The sequence below is a fragment of the Macrosteles quadrilineatus genome, unplaced genomic scaffold (genome assembly GCF_028750875.1).
Source record: "Macrosteles quadrilineatus isolate MER2022 unplaced genomic scaffold, UCM_ALF_1.0 Scaffold_4__1_contigs__length_99947679, whole genome shotgun sequence".
Taxonomy (NCBI): Eukaryota; Metazoa; Arthropoda; class Insecta; order Hemiptera; family Cicadellidae; genus Macrosteles; species Macrosteles quadrilineatus.
Window position 1 is genome coordinate 19,802,238 of NW_026542597.1, and position 17,457 is coordinate 19,819,694.

A 17,457-nucleotide genomic window follows, 5' to 3' on the forward strand; every position below is an offset into this window, starting at 1 on the left:
TTTTTTTAACTCAGTTCTTTACTTTTGTTTTGTTCATAACATATAGTGGGATCGTTCCCTAGAGCTCTCCCTATATTTTGATGTTTAGGCGTTGATTTCTTTAACTATTGAATTTTTATGGTGAATAATTTGTCAAATAAACTTAAGTAAATATAGATTGTAAAATTAAATTACACCGTGTCGAATTTAACTCAAATCTATCTCTTGGTTTTAGGCTTCAAGTCCTGCGCCTCTCAATCCACCAGTACCACAACAGCAAAAGCCTCCTCCAATGCCTTTGGCCCCAGTGAGGAGGGGAAGAGGTCGCCCCTCCAACAGCAGTTTGCGACACAAGAATCCTGGCAGTTTCAAACCACGCGGCACCCCGGGAGAACTGGAGCAGTTCTACCGTAACATTGTTACCATGCAGTTAAACGCAATGAACCAGGGTAAGACAAACCAGACGCCAGCAACTACCAGTCAAGCACTGCTGAAGCAAATGCAGATGATGAATCAGGCCAAGGCTAGTCTCAACTCCAGTAACCAGGCTCTACTCAATCAGCAAATGCTGACCCAGCAGATGATGATGTATCAGCAGATGTTGATGCAGCAACAACAGGCTCAGACTTTGCTGACCAACTTGAAGATGAACCCATCTGGTTCTGGCCAGCAGAAAGTGAGCACTGCAAACAAACCGTTGTCTGCCGCCGACACACTCCTTGCACCATCCAAAGTTTCTGTTTTCTCGTCCCAGAGTGTTTTACCGCAGAATCAATCGGCCATGTCAAAACAAGCTGTGAAACATCAAAGCCCTGTGGCAAGTAATGCTGGTGCTGCTGCAAACTATCAAGGAATGCAGAATAGATACACACCTAGACCTCAAGTGCATAAACAGACTCCTGCCAAACAGTCTCCGTTCCAACAGAAAATGGCTGAACCACTTGTCAGCTTGCAGCATAAGCTGTTATCTGCTAAAATGTCCAAGACTCAAGTTCCTTCAAGCACTTCTACCAGACCTGTTGCTAACCCAACCTCCGTCGCAGACAGAGTGAATCAGTTCTCCAAAACCTTGCCTGCTGCAGCTTTGAGTTCTAGGGGAGTGTCTATAACACCTGCCAAGCCACCAGAAATTAAAATTCCGAAGGATATTACTTTAGGATCTGGCTTGAGCATATCTCCGGTTGGTAGTTCTAGGACGAAATCTGCTCTCAGCCCGTCCACTTCTAAGGAAGTAACTGTCACTGTATTAAAATCACAAGACGCAAAAGTGTCAAAGCCCGGAAGTTCTGTAAGTGTTTCTTACATTGACAACAAGAAGCCTCAATTAAGTCCTGCAGGAAGAAATTCACCTACGGCCACCCTGAGAATGGGCAGTGGAGTGACAATAGTTCCTGCAAAATCCCAACCTAAACCTGTGCAGCAAGCTAAACCTATCCCTAAAGCAGACTTCTCAATAACACTTTCTAAACCTGCTAGTAAAAAGAAGGACGGGAATGATGTCATCATACTTGACTGATGTGAGGAAAGTCTGTGGATGACTGAATCAAAACTATAATAAATATTTAGCAGGACTAAAACATAATGTTTGCTTCTGCTTAAAAAGACTGAAGTTTTTAACAGTTTAAGGCCAAGGTTGTGAAATAGAGCAGAAGGGACAATGATTTGAGTATTTTTTGTGAAGATCGATAGAAGGCTTAACTGAATTTTGATTCTATTCTGACAAGACAATCGCACAACTTTACTCCATCCATACACAAATTTAGAATATTTGGGTTAGAGAGAGAGTTTTTAAGACTCGATAGCAAATTTTTGTTCCATAGGCGAGATAATTTTAAGAGCATTCCCCATCCACTGTTCCAGAATTCAACCAGCTTGCACAGGTTGTGATCGGTGGATGTGCTTTATGAGTACATTCACTAACATGATAAATCTCCATTAATTGCCTTACATTGTAAAACATAATTTCAAATACCTATTATAAATGATTAGGCCTAACTCTTAATTATTGTGTTCAGAATCTTTATGTTTTTAATTTATTTTAGTGATAAACTGCCATTATTTGTTTCTGTGATATAAATTGTAATAATAAAATATGTTTACCTTGTGGACATTTTAAAGTTATGCACTTGTTTATAACTACCTTGGTTTAGAAAGTTTATTAGTTATTGTTCTGTATACTTTACTGGTGGAAACTTACCACAATGTTTATATTTATCATTCAAGGTAAACAATAAAATTTACAACACAGGATTCATCAGCCAGATAAAGGTTGGAAATAAAAACATGCACCTAGATACTTAACAATCTATTTTTTATTACAAATCATAAGATTATATACAAATATATTACCATGTATAACAGATTAATTTATCTAATTTGATACAGTGAGCATACAAAATATTAAACTAGCTTAAATTGCACATATCATCTTCTTTTGTTGTGTATCAAATAACAAAAGCTTATTACGCATAACACACTACCACCATCAGTGTGAGATTGCTGAATTTTGGTCATGTGAAGGAAAGCTTGCCAATGTGTCCTGTGAAAAATGTAATATGTATTAGTAATTACTATCTCTGAAAACTTAAACTCTAAAACTCTCAAAACAGATTATTAATTGGTGCTTTAATCAAAAATATAATTTGTTTGGAGATCATACCACTTGGAATAGTAAGGAAAAAACAAATAGGCCTACGTCTATAGTTGAAAGGTTGTTAAAATCAACTTTTAAAAAGCACCTTCCTATGATAATAGTGGCGTGATGAGATATTATGTTCATGAATGTAACTAAATAATTGATAACAATATCATGAAATTGTACACTTTTATCGTAGGTAAAATATAACATAATGATATTAATATTACACCATCGATCATATAATCCTCTATGTAACTAAAGTAATAATAACTAGTTATTTACTAGCTTTTAACTGGCACTTTGCTTACTCAATTCTATGTTCATCAACCCTTGATTTTTTGTTATATAGGTTGTGAATATTAGTAAAAACACAAGCAAAATGATTGAGAGGTCTATTATAATTATAGCACTTTCACTGACCATCTATTTCAATATTTTTTACTGGGTACATAATATACCTATTTTTCCCCTTGCGTAAGTAAAGTGGCATCTTACAAGAGGTCAACGTGAGAATAAAGTTTTGTGTCGGGAATTGAACCTGTCCCTTCCTCAACGTAGTGCGAGACGCTAACCACTGAGGCATTTTGACCTGAAGAGTAAGGACTGAAGGCCGAAATGGAAACATAATTGAAAACCATGAGTATTTTTACTGCCATTACTAATGCCAGAAATTTCCCAAAAATAAGTTCAATCAAATATTACCTTACCAACAATTTGTTGATCTTATCATTCGGTTGATCGATAATAAGTAGACTGATTTAGGTGATGAAAAGTCTGTGGTTCATAGGCATGTCATAACAAAAGAAGTCCAAATCTTGAAGAACAATGATAACTGTAATTCCTTACCTACTCCAGAACTATTACAAAGGGTAAACCTAAACCCTTGTCCTGTGCAAGTTTTTAACAAATCATTGCCAGCAAGTACAAAGAGCCCAAGTGATGTAAGATCGACTAAAGAACCTCACATTACAGAAGTAAAAGAAATCCAAAGTTTTGACTCACAAATGTTAAGGAATCCTGATTTGCTGCTAGATGCTGAAATTGATGAAGAGTCTGATGAAGATTGCCTTTTGATGGATGTGGATGAAAATTTGTGGAGTCTGTCATTAGATACAGAGTGTTCTAGCCACTCACTTGATGGGGAGATAATTCCACAAGGAAAAAATGTTGAATTTAAAAAGGAGAAAGCATTTGAAGGTGTTCGTGGATCAAAATGGACGAATGATTCAAAAAGAGGAAGTACGACAACAGAATGTGCTAAAACAAGTACAGTTCATGAGGCTGGGTATTGGGTAAAACCAAACACTAGCTTGACTTCAATAAAAAGTGGTGCCGAAGTTTCCTTTAAAAGTCAAGCAGCAGAAAACCAAAACTCAAATTCTACAGTTTGTTTGAGAAACTTCTACACAGAAAACAAAGATGTGATTGAAAATAATCAAAAAGCTACAAAATTTAAAACAGTTACACAGAAAGATGATAAAGTATATAACAAAAAAGGTTCAAGTAATTACACATCTCATATGACATTGGACGAAATAGTTCCAAAAGGAAGTAAAATAAGAATAATAGGAACTGTTTTACGAACGGTGGTAAAAAAAATTTACCATGAATGGTCTATTTACAAGGAAAGAAATCAAACAGAAGAAAGAAATATACCTGTTCAAATTTATGTTCAACCTAAAAAAACTGAAAAAGCAACAGATATAATTCAACCTTTGTTTACCACAGAGTTAAGGAACATGAATGACATAGGTAGTTAAAATCGCCAAGGAACTAGAGTGCTTCAGTCTCCGGGTGATATTAAAAGCTGTGTTGGTGTTGTTACATAAATTTTCATGGGAGCATACTGAAGAGAATCCAACTGCGGCTTGGATGCAAAAACTTGTGTACAATGTCCCCTTACCAAATAAAAGAGGTCCTTCTGTACACCCAAGAATTCAAGCCCTTCACCTTCTCTTGTGCATGATCATTGATAAATTTACCAATGAAAAAAGTGCTGAAGAGAAGAGAAAATTTTTGGAAGTGGGACTTCACTTAATCGAAACAACATTATTAGGTAATATGATGGAATTCAAACAATCCAAACAAATATTTTGGCGGACCGTTGGTTTGATCTACACTTTACTTGCTCGACACTACAGTTTCTTAGCGAGGGTGCGACAGTTGATGTACGACATGTTCTACTTTTTCACCCAACGCTCTCTAGTTGTAGCTCATGCAATATATGGCCTTCTGTGTTGTTGGAGAAACCCATTAAGTGTTATTCTGATGATCCTTTGACGCTTTACATCATCCGGCAGTTGACTTGTCACGACGAATGTCAAAAATCATATTAAATAACTACAAAGTTTTACGAGGGCTCAGTGCGGATATAAGAATTACACTGTCGACCTAGAAAACCTGTTTGATTTGTGCATGGAACGTCTTGAACAACATGGTGTGTACGAAGCTGCTGTGTTTATGATCAAGCGCCAGCCACCTGAATGGTTCCTGAGCAGGCCTTGTAAGGAGCTGTTGGACAAGGTCAGGAGCTGGTGGAAGGGAGGAGAAGAGTGCACTGACGTTGAAGCAGTTAATGCCATCCATACTCTGTTCAGTGTTAAGACCACAAGACATTTGTTGCCCTAAGGTTCAAACTGAATTGAGAAATACCCTCAGTCTCCTGGAAGATATCTTGCTTGATGAATCTACGCCAATGTGGATGCAAGAGGTGATTGTAAAGAACATCTGTCTCCTAACTAGACTCAACCATGTGGAGTGTTTGAAAACGATCGTAAAGTGGAAACCGTCAGAGGTCTCTGAAGACGTGGTGGATCAGATTCATCATGATGTGATCAACAAACTGACCAAACAATGGTGGACTTCAACAGTTGGTTCTTCGTTTCTGAGGCCCTCATAAAACCTCTAATTATTCATAGGACCCTCAGACATGATAGAACTTTGTACAGTTAAGTGCATTAATTATTCTTCCGTTAATGTATTTGATTTCCAGTAAATATGTAAAGTTTGTTTTTATTAAAATGTATAATTTTGATCTTACAATATGTATTATTTAAATGGATACATTTACTGTACTGTTTCTTTCAAGGTGGTTGAAGTCAGCCTTTTTTGTTATTGGAGGAATTTAAATAATACTATTTTATTAGGTTAATTTGTAATTTCGTATTTTTTACCACACCAATTAATTGTAAACATTATACATATAAACTAGAAGTTTAGGTTAACATTTTTGGAAAGTAAATAAAAGAAACGTCTTAAAACACTTAAAACATATATTTACGCTTGGAAATCGATCACCACTTACCATCTTTTTTGTATATTTACCTTCTTGTGAGTAACAGTAAGGTAAATATATGTTGTGTTATAAGTAATTATTTTATTTACTTTCTGTAAATTTAATAACACGTACAATGCTGATCAAGAAATTAGTTAACATTTGGACCTTTTTTCCTTTCAATTTTTTTTGTTCTTGTGTTTACGTTAGTAGAATTTTATGAAGTAATTCTAACCATTTTAAAGAAAAGTGGTCCAAATCCATTTAAGTCTTTATCGATATGGCAGGAATTGAACCCGTACCTCCCACACAGAAGTCTGAGATACTAACCACTAGGCTAGCAACACACCCTAAACTTTACTAGACCTTACTATTACTGAACCTAGGATTGTAAGTTATGTCACAGAAAACATACTAGGCCTACTATAACCCAGAATGCCAACCGCATGGTAAAAAGCATTAGTGTTTTGAGAGAGCTTTGCCTGTCAATTCATAGGCAGCGCCACCAGCGTTAATATGCTGAGTGCATGGCAACGCTGGTGGCGCTGCCTACGAATTGACAGGCAAAGCTCTCTCAAAACACTTAATGCTTTTTACCATGCGGTTGGCATTCTGGGTTATAGTAGTATGTTTTCTGTGGTTATGTTGGTAATTTTATCTCGATACTTGTTTCTAATACTCAATAATTCAACAAACAGGAATGCAGTAGCTCGGCTATAATTCCCTGGATTTTTCTTAAATGTTAAGTTCTGAGGTAAGTTTACCTTATTGGTTAAATAGGCTATAGAGAACTAAATTTATCTGAGGAACATCAAAGGAATCCTAGTTCGCATGTTTAAAGTAATCAAGAAAAGAAAAGAAAACTTCCATTTTATAAAGTCAACTACTTAGAGCATCTTTAAAAATATAATCTTAGGTAGCTTTAGAGGTCTAGGTAAGTACAGGTACCTTGGAGGTAAATTAGCAGCTCGGCGATTTTATGATGCTGGTATTTGGGGTAGACCGAATTCATCGACTGGCACACCATCTTTGTTTTTAATACTATCGGCTCCAGGTTCTTTGTTGGGAGCAGCAGGTGATTTTACTTCATCCAAATAGCTTGTGTCATCATCCAGGGCAATTTCGTCCCCTAGGGCATCTAACTCGGCTTGAAGTTCATCATCATCTATTTCCGGCATCCCATATGATCGACCCAAAGCCTCCTGAACTTCTTCATGCATGTCTAGCATGTCTGCCATTTCATCTTGTAGATCTTCAATTTGATCAATGTTTATTTTCTTGAACTCTTTCTGCATTGATTTCACACCAGCTTTCATTGCGACGACAGTTGCTTGAGTATCCTTTAAAGATTGTGTAGCATAATTGGCTTGTTCCATATTAAATGACTGTTGCCTTAGGTTGTCAAGCTGTGATTCATACTGTTTCTTTTGTTTAAGAACCCGGATAGCTTTTTGTTTGACATTGTTTTTAGCAGGCCCTTCTCTCATTTTTGCCATTTGATCCTTGTACTTTTTCAGTTCTGCATCTAATTTTGCTATCTTACCTTCTATACTTTCAGCTCGACTGTCAACTCCTTGTATAACATCATTGAGATTTGGGGGAGGTTCTTTGGGCTTTCCTCTTCCAAATATTCGATTCATTTTCGCAAAATGTTGCTGCACCGACAATAACTCAACGTAAAATGGGCGTTTTTCTTGTTTTATTTAAAAGCTGACCTATGATTTAAATGATTTATGCAACTAAACAGTGAACATACAGTCAGATATTGACAGAGACAGAATGAAAAGAAACAATAACATGAACATAACCTGGGAGTAAGCGTAATTTGACATTACTAAAGCAGACAGAATCTCAGAAAACATAGAGTAATGTTCAAGTTCACAATACTGTACCACCTTTGTTTATTATAGCATTAAGACGTAATCGTCTTTCTCGAAATCAAAACGATAGACATTGACTCCACAAGAGGTGATATACAGGGTGTTTTTTTTTTTTAAACTTGCATCTTTATTTATGTAAAAACCGCAATAGATAGAAATATGCGGTTTGCGGGAATCATCTATTGGCGTAGGGGGCCCAATTGTTTTGAATTCAACGTTACATTCACATCCCCCCCCTTTCCGCCCCTGCTCCCAACTTATTTTTTTTAAATAGCAAGGTACCCCTTGTGACATATCAAATGAAAGAGCATGAAAAAAGAAAATGTTTGATGAAAAACAAATTAAAAATCGGTTCATAAATTTACGATATATTTCCCCCTCCCCTTCCCCGGAACTTGATATTTTTAAATAGCAAAGTACCCCTTGTGACATATCAAATGAAAGAGCATGAAAAAAGAAAATTTTTGGTGAAATTTATTTTTCATTTGAAATGTCACAAGGGCGGGTACCTTGCTATTAAAAAACAAGTTATGGGTAGGGGGAAAAGGGGGGGGATTATCTCACAAATTCATTAGCCGATTTTAATTTTTTTTGACCAAAAATTTTCTTTTTTCATGCTCTTTCATTTGATATGGCACAAGGGGTATCTTGCTTAAAAAAAAATTAAGTTCCGGGGGGGAGGGGGGGAATATCTCACAAATTTATGAACCGATTTTCAATTTTTTTCATCAAACGTTTTCTTTTTTCATGCTCTTTTATTTGATATGTCACAAGGGGTACCTTGCTATTTAAAAAAATTAAGTTAGGGGCAGGGGGAAAGGGGGGGGAATGTAAATGTAACGTTGAATTAAAAAAATTGTGCCCCCTACGTCAATAGATGATTCCCGCCAACTGCATATTTCTATCTATTGCGGTTTTTACATAAATAAAGATGCAAGTTTAAAAAAAAACACCCTGTATAATCAAGGATATTGTACTAGCTCCGGTTTATCGCTATTACTAATCCTGAATCCTGGTGAGATAGCGGGAGCTAAGCTGGTGTTTTAAATTAGGTAATTTTTCTCCCACTTTAAAAATATGGGTCTACTCTAGATAAATGCCATTCAAAATATAGTACTCTTTTCATGTACTGGAAATGAAGAAAGTTCCAAATCTAGCAGCAGATTACGACATTTGTAGCTTTCTGTGTAAGTAGTTAACTGGAGTAGTTTATCGCCTTTAACTACAAAGGCGGCCGTGAGTAGTTGGACGTATGTTGTGTAGGTGTACTCATACTCAAAACAGATTGATAATGCAATCACGGCCGCCTTTAACTCCGCAATCCTTTAAAGTATTGTAATTGTATTATTTGATATGGTATCATACTATTAAAAACAGTGTATTAAAACATTGTACCGTGCTTAGTGTCGTATCGCGATATTCCAAATACGTTCCTCAAATATATAGCATATAACTTATATGCTATGTAACGCTATACGCACACGGCCGCCTTTAACCACAGGCCGCGGCCTGGTAGAATTGGCAACGTCGCAAGTGGTGTTGTTCAGTGACAGACGTCCCATAAGATAACATGGCAGACAGGTGACATCAGCTCATTAATTCGCACTTTATTGATTAAAATTAAAATTTATGAACATAAATTTATTAAAATATTGAAAATAAAACATACAGAATTGAAAACCGAAACAATATGAATTAATATCTATATCTGTACATTTTTAAGCGGAGTAAATAATGTCATAGTCCAGTAACCAATCTTTCGTATATGTACAAATACTATTAGCTGCTTCCAAACAAAAACAGCTGTTACAACACCACTTGCAACGTTGCCAGTTCGAAGGCCGCGGCCTGGGGCCCATTTCATAATAAACTACAAGTTACAAGTTACAACTTGTAACTTGTAATTTCCATTAGATTTGCATTGGGCGATCAGCTGATTTACTATTAATATTGGTTTGTACTTTATTATGAAATGGGCCCCTGGAGTTAAAAGGCGGCCGTGTATACGCATCGCATCTCGATTTGATCTCGCTTCGGCTTCGCGACTCGCTCGCAGTACTCTAAGTACTCACTACTCAGTCTCAGTCAGTCCAGTCGCAGTACTCGCAGTTCGCACTTCGCAGTCGCAATCGAAACCAAAACCAAACCAAGCGGCTGCCCGCGCCGCGAGTCCGCGACACATAAATAAACCCCGAATTGTTGGCTGCGTCGTCTTCGTCTATCAAATTGGCCTATAGATTTCCAATCAAAAGTTGTCATGATTACTGTACTTAACATCAGTTTCACAGGTTTCAGTTCACAATAAATCGTGGGTAGGTAAGCAAGCTGTCGTGCCGCCAAGCGCAAATCCAAGTTGAAGAAACACACTATTCCTCTGTGAGTCTGTGGACTGAGTAGATTGGCGGCGGCTTTCGGCTGCTCTGTCTTCTTGTTAGGTTAGTTTTAATTTACATTGTTTATTTATTTTGATTTAATTTATTTTAATTTTAGATTGGACGGGGTCTACCTTCTCGACTAATTCCTAATGTTTTTAAAAATTATAATTATTATTTTTACGTGAATATTTGCAGAAAAGAGTTCAGTTTATTATTTAAAATACCGCTCTATTTTTGGTTACCTATGGGATTTTAAAGTGTGTACCATGTTAGTTTAGTAGTATACTCTTATATAACTTTGTAAGTAATTCATTTTCACAGACCATTTGGTTATTTGCAATATGTTGACAGATTCATTACGATCTCTTATTATTTTTTTAAATTGTAATGGAAGGCCAGAGGGTCTATGACTATGTTAGGTTAAGTTTGTACCGTATAGGTCTACAGGCCCTAAGGCCGGTTTTATGCACATTGGCAGTCGCAAGTAGTGGCGCGACTCAAGTTTTATTGAGTTAAATATGGGAGCATTTATGCACCGCGACAGCGACAAACTGTCGCGTGAGTGAATCGGCGATCTCTAAATACTTACTTACCTGCGACAGGTTTTAGAATCGCAGCTTCAAATTCTAGCCCGTGCGATTCAAGTTCTATTGGATCAAATGGGTACGTTTTTGCACTGCGACAGTAGTATTTTTATACTCCACGAGGTATATTATCCATACATTTACACTTCACATAAATTGATTAATGTTACTAATTAATATATAAAAAGGTTTTTTACCCTTTATTTTTTATATAAATTACACCATTTTTCTTATGTAATGACATTAACAAGAAACACAAGGCAGTACCTACTAATTCAAGCTGTAAATGTTATGTGTTGTTTAACCCTCCAAGTGTCCATAGTTTAGGCCTTAATGTCCACCTATTTTTGGCGCATTTGCAAGGTTTTATTAAAACGGATCTGAGAAGCTTAACACAATGTTAATTCTAATGTTCTATATACCATTTTGTTTGGAAAATCATGGGCTTCAATATTATATATAAAACATAAGGAACATTTAAAAAAAAAAAAAAAAATTTAGGTAAAAAAAATATAATTTCGAAAATTTAAAAAAAAAAAAAAGTTCGCGCTCAATGAAATTGTATAAATTATAGGCCTATAAATATTTGAAAATAGCCACTTTGTTCTAAATTTTATGAGGATTACAAATATATAATAATATAAGGAAGTATATTTGCAAATAAATAAGTTATGGGCAAAAAACTGATTTCAGTACATAGCGTTTAGCTAAGAATGCATAGCCTAACCATAGCTAGGAATCTGGCTGATAATTTACATCAATATCACTACCTACTTCTTCAGGATCATCAACCAGCACTTCAAAACCACTTAAATCTTCTTATAATGCACCACGTATATCACTACTTTTGATTTTTAACACTAAAACAATGATAAACGTAATAAAACACATCAGTCATCGGTCCGGGGGAACCTAGCTGTTTACAAATATACGCACGTCAGCTGTCTGCTACAATATTTTCGGAACTAAAATGAATAGCGCTTAGAGACAGACCTCTGGAGAAAGCTTAGAATATTACGGAAAGAACGATACCTAACTCGATCCAGTTCAATCCGATTCAGTCAGTCATAGAGCCTTCGCCGTAAACGATGTCTGCGTGTCGAAAAATCGACAAGTAACACTACACAAAGTGTGCTGCTTGTCGAATTTTCGTCAAGTAACACTGGGAGGGATAAATAAACGGGTTTTTTTCTTCAACGTGTACAACACTACAGAGTCGTATATTAACAACTTAATTATCACTCCTACATCACAACCACAACACACAACATTGGATTGAGAATTGACTGAGTTCTTTAATTCCCCCACCACCGGATGTGGGTTTACGCAACAAAAAAGTGTCGCTGTCACGTGACCGATCGGTCAGCCGCAACACATGTAGCGTCTGTCGCGATGCATAAAACAGACCTAAGGCATATTTTATAGCATTAGGCCTAAGTTATCACCTTTTAAAAAGACTGTCAAGTTATTTTACTTAAGTTTCTCTAACTTATAATTTTTTATTAATTAGGTAGGCCTATGTAAGTTACAATGCTTACTTCTGTATTAGCCTATCTAATGAATTACTATTATCTTATTACCTACTAACAATTAATTATATTTTAGTTACTGGTATGCAACTAAGAGTCTATCCTTTTTTTAAAATTAAGTTATACTAAATTAAGAATTAGGCCTATTACAAAGTTATGATTTTGTTTACAACAGTGATTTGGGTGAAGTACTTATATCCCATCTTATCAGATTATAAGAGCAGCTATCATGTTATCTTGTCGTAAGATGATTGATAAGAGAAGATAAGGCTTAAACGATAGTATTTGTTTTGAATTAGGATGCAGAATTCTTCAGGCTCACCACTCAAATCCTCTTGTGGACTAATCCCTATGGAAATACAAATGGTTATATTATGGTCACAATTGCATATAGGTAACACTATTGCTAGCGACAAGTTAGTAACTCCAAACGAGGAACTTGAACACAGCAGGAAGCAGAGCTGAGTTGACAAAGAATATTACAGTCAGATGGTATAGGTAGTTTTAAATTCAATTCAAAACATCTTTATTGATTTTATACAAATAGAAGAATGATTTCAATGGCATGATTACCGGTACCGGTACCTAAAATATTAACACTTATAAAAGACAAATATAATACATACACATGCACAAAACAAAATATTAAAATAATACAGGCATTGCTCAAAAGGATAAACAAAAATACAGGTAACCTATTATAACTTATCAGTGAAGCAGCAATAAATATTTCAACTCAATCTTGTTATTGCTTAGCCCTAATTATAGAATATTTTAAAATTTATTATTAATTTATTTTTTTATAGTTGTGCTAGGCCTATTTATAAAAAATTGCATTCCAATGTATGAGTTTTTAAATAAGGCTAATTTATTTACACTCTTTCCCTTTAAAGATTTGATTTGTCACAAAATTAATGTCAATATTTTAGGGGGAAAGATGGCGCGAAGTGCGCTTCTCAGTCAGTGTGGGGTGTTGCGCCAGCTGAGACGGAGGTTGTCAGTCTCACACGTTAGTCGCAAGGAGGCAGCACCAGTGCAGGGACGTCCTTACAAGGAACTGTCCATAGGAGTGCCCAAAGAGATCTGGCAGAATGAGAAGAGGTCAGTTGCTAAACAATTTGTTAATATGATAGTGCCTAAAGACAGCTAAAAATCTTTGAACCATTTTGTGATGATGAGCATTGTAACTTAAAATTTCAAATATTGTTGGTAAACCAAATTGTTAATAATTTTCCTATATTGTCTGGGATAAATAGGTTTTAACTGCATGTTTGTTCCAAAAGTTACAAGTTATAACTTGTAGGTATAACTTTATATTTGTTATAAAGTTTGTTATGGAATTTGTCCAGTAATTTAGTTATAGCTTAAAGTTTATATTTTGTTAAATTCACTTATTAAAACGTTTTTATTAGCTCACGTTCATGTCTGGTACAAATTTTGCAATCAATTTTAAACTAACTTCCCGATGAGTTAGAGACTTGAAACATAGCTCACAAATGTATGACAATGCAATATTATATCATTTAATTTTCATATTTCCCTCAGGCTACGCCCTATGGGCTTCCGAATTTTCCATGTAAATATATCAATTGAAGTCTGCTGTAAATACTTAAATTTAACAGTTCGAAGAGCAGAGGTTAAGAGGTACAGGTTGTGCTCTTGAGAGATTATAAATATAAAACAAGCATTTCAAAGTAAAGATAAAACATCTGATTACAGATAATAAGGGTTTGGTTATGTAAAATCTAGGTTTTGTAAAATAAGGCCATATAAAATAGATTTAAGGTATTTACCACGAATACTAGAAAAATACCGGTATGGATCATAAAAATAAACAAATGACGTTGTTGCCCCGAATCATATATGCTACGGTACTAATACCGGTAGCATTAAACATTGTTTTGGCAGTTCAATTTAAGCAATGTTAAATAATGTTTATTTTCGGGCCAAAAACGTCATTTGTTTATGTTTATGATCCATACCAGTATTTTTCTAGTATTTTGTGGTATTTAGGCCCACACATTAAAGACTAAAAAGTAGAAAATAATTATAAATAAAATGCTTTTTAAAAATGCCACGTTTTTAAACACTAAAAAGTAGAAAATAATTTATAAATATGTGGAGGGAATAAATACTTGTAAGATTTAAAACGAAAAACGTGGGGCGCATGCAATCGATAATAATAGTTCAATAGGTGAAGATAATTGTAAATTAGCATATGTCCCACGTTTTTGTTTTAAATCTTACAAGTATTTAATCCCTTCACATATTTATAAATTACTAGCTGTACCCACGGGCTTTGCCCCGTTTAACTTCGTAAGTATTAATAATAAATTAAAAATGAGTATCTCCACTAAGCCTTTGGTTATATTGGCTCTATTCATGAAAAAAATCTGCTCAATTGGTCAAGTCGTCTTCCTTTCCTAATGTGGTTTTATGTCAATGCTCGTTAATTTTCAAGATGAGCTCATTCGCATGGCTCAATCACGTCCTGATTGAAGTTCGTTTGCTACGCTTACTCACCTTTAGGTCGCTGCGCTCACTTGCCTTCAGGTTAGCTCGTTCGCTACGCTAACTCGCCTCCAGGTTGAAGTTATTTCACTACGCTCACTCACCTTTTGGTTGCAAGCTGTTGTCATGAATGTAAAAAAATAATAGTGCTGCACCCTGTTGGTAAACCTATTAACTCTTTAATGCTATTGAACATCAGAGAATCAACTTTTTTAGTTGAACCAGCTGTTTAGACTCTTTAATTCCATTTAAATATGAGTACTCATAAGGTTAACATGGGAAACTCCAGAGCCACTGGGGCGGAGCCCGAAAGCCCGATCAGAATAAAAACTACTTAGTTTTCGTATTTAATGCCCAAAGAATCGGTGTACCGAATTCCAGCCTCCTAGGTAAATGGGAAGTGGGAGAATTAGTGATGAGTGAGTGAGTGAGTGAGTCAGTGAGGGCTTTGCCTTTTATAAGTATAGAAGATTCTATACTTTTTAGTGCATTTAAAAATGTGGCATTTTTAAAAAGCATTTTTATTTATAATTATTTCATTCCCTCACTCACCGGTTTTAATTGGAATAGTTAGTTGTGTTTGGAAGCACTGTTGGGTTTGTAACTGTTTTTCCAGTTGATTAAAAGAACCACATTATTTATATTTTATCAATTATCAATAGGCTACATTTTTTTAGATAGAGACACCACCTTGGTGCATATTTTAACCTATTTTTTTTACAACTAAGTAGGCTATACGTAAATGAATAACTTATATTTACACATATTGTATTCATAAAGTATTTTGAAATAGTGTGTATTATCTGATAAATGTTTTTATAATATTATACTATTATTATTATACTACTTTTCAGGGCTCAAATGCATTACATAAAATAAAGTTATAAACTTAATTAATTTAAAAATAATAATTCAATAGCGTAAAAATTATTCCCAAAGTGTACAGAAAATGTAATTTGTTCATGTTACTCTGTAATAAATTATCTTAAATGATGTACACCTGTTTAAAACCATACAATTTGGTTTTGGCCCAACAAACATCACGTTTTTCTTTAAGCATGCAAATTTTAGAACATGTCCTAGTTCTACAGTTTATATTTGAATCAACGTTACTAAACACAGGATAAGTTTCTCAATCAAATTTTAATAAGGGAATAATTTAAACCTCCTTAACTAATTAATGGTAATCAGCTAATTAATATTAGAAATTAGCTGTGTTTCGTAATTTCTAGTTCTTCGTTAAGTACAAACCTAGTGATAGGTTGTTTAGTGTCAATTAGTTTTTTAAGTTAATTAAATAACTCAAATCTGCTAAACTTTTTTGAAGAATGTTATCTGAAAATTTCATTAGCATAATGTGGTGAAATAGTGTTTGGTTAACAATATCCCTTAGATTGAGAATTAAAAGTGACCTTCAATGGTTAATTAGAACAATATAATTAAAACCCCAATTAGAACAATGAACTTGGTACTTTGTGCATTATGATAATTTATATTTGTTCTTACAAATTATAATTTAATAAAGATTAGGATTAATTTACAGTAATTAGCCTTGTCAATTTTAGCCTAAATGAGACTCTTCAAAAAGGAATCGCTTAAACATGTAGAATTATTGGTTTTGAACCTTAATTCTTTCCGTCATCTAATACACTGTGCAAAACTTTTGTGATTGTAAATGTAGGTTTATGTTGGCACTGTTGGCAGCCCTGAATACCCCCCCCCCTCCCATTCAGCCAAATTTCAGTAGCGCCAGTTTTGTCTGTTTTAGGTGGTAGTTGTCGTGATTGTTGATGTAGTTTCTATTGCAGTCTAACAGACTAGCGATATTTTTAGTGGAACTTTATTTTATAGTATTTTTACTAGGGTTTTACTGGTTTTAATACAGACAATGAATTAATCAGAAATTCGGGAAATTGACAGGAAAGCAGGCTTACCTTTAAATAAGTCCATAGAGGCACATAAAATATATAACAAAATGTATAAATTTTCTTCAACCACTGGAGAAATGTGTTTGAATAAGTGGTCAGTCACCACAAAAATCTCTACTTTTGTGTTATATATTTTATTTGTCTCTAAGTTATGGACTTATTTAAAGGTAAGTCTGCTTTCCTGTCAATTTATTTAGCCTAATAATTCCTAGCCTAATAATCTTTTTATCAGTTAATCAGAAATTCAATCATTCAATATATTGCCTGGTAAGTAAAGTGGTAATTTGTCGTGACGACTGTAGAAATGGCTACCTATCACTACATTGTACAACAATAGTGAGGATATATTGACACCAATCCTGACTTTGAACTTGACACTCTTAACAACATTGACACAGAATAGGGATTATTGGATGATAATGGAGTGGTTCAAAATAATTATAATAATTTTAAAGGAGTTCAAGATTTTGACACAACACAAATACATATTAGAAAGCAAGGCTTGACTGATCCCACAGCGAAAAATATAAAAAAAATATATAAACTATTGGCTTGGAGAGTAACTCCAGTATAACATGAAGAGGGCTAAAAACTTACTGTTTCCCTACAACATATCAATTTTAAAAAAACAGTCAAGAAATCAACATACCAAGAATCACGTAACCTTAAAAACTCGAAAACCAGATAGGATGTATTAAGACTTATTTTAGATAGGTAATGTTATATTTTTATTCCAAAATTCTTTTTGATTCGAGTTTA

At 34.8% G+C, this 17,457-nt stretch overlaps 3 protein-coding genes across 3 annotated transcripts in view; 2 read left to right on the forward strand and 1 right to left on the reverse strand.

Annotated features, from left to right (window-relative positions):
- LOC128992788 (calcineurin-binding protein cabin-1-like) overlaps positions 1–2,286 on the forward strand; it is a 58,062-nt gene extending 55,776 nt beyond the window's left edge. Inside the window, exon 36 of the mRNA XM_054416528.1 lies at positions 215–2,286. Coding sequence (XP_054272503.1) covers positions 215–1,495 — 1,281 coding nt within the window. The 3' untranslated portion in view covers positions 1,496–2,286. The remainder of the gene's footprint in view (positions 1–214) is intronic.
- LOC128991403 (charged multivesicular body protein 5-like) lies at positions 2,272–7,640 on the reverse strand. Its single transcript, XM_054414246.1, has 2 exons — positions 6,840–7,640; positions 2,272–2,518 (listed from the first exon to the last, which is right to left on the reverse strand). The coding sequence occupies exon 1, from the start codon at positions 7,529–7,531 to the stop codon at positions 6,869–6,871; it is 663 nt and encodes a 220-aa protein (XP_054270221.1). The 5' UTR covers positions 7,532–7,640; the 3' UTR covers positions 2,272–2,518; positions 6,840–6,868.
- A 2,289-nt stretch (positions 7,641–9,929) lies between these two features.
- The window catches only part of LOC128992421 (NAD(P) transhydrogenase, mitochondrial-like), a 46,441-nt gene continuing 38,913 nt past the window's right edge, over positions 9,930–17,457 (forward strand). Inside the window, exons 1-2 of the mRNA XM_054415989.1 lie at positions 9,930–10,206; positions 13,189–13,360. Of these exons, the coding sequence (XP_054271964.1) occupies positions 13,197–13,360 (164 nt within the window). The 5' untranslated portion in view covers positions 9,930–10,206; positions 13,189–13,196. The remainder of the gene's footprint in view (positions 10,207–13,188; positions 13,361–17,457) is intronic.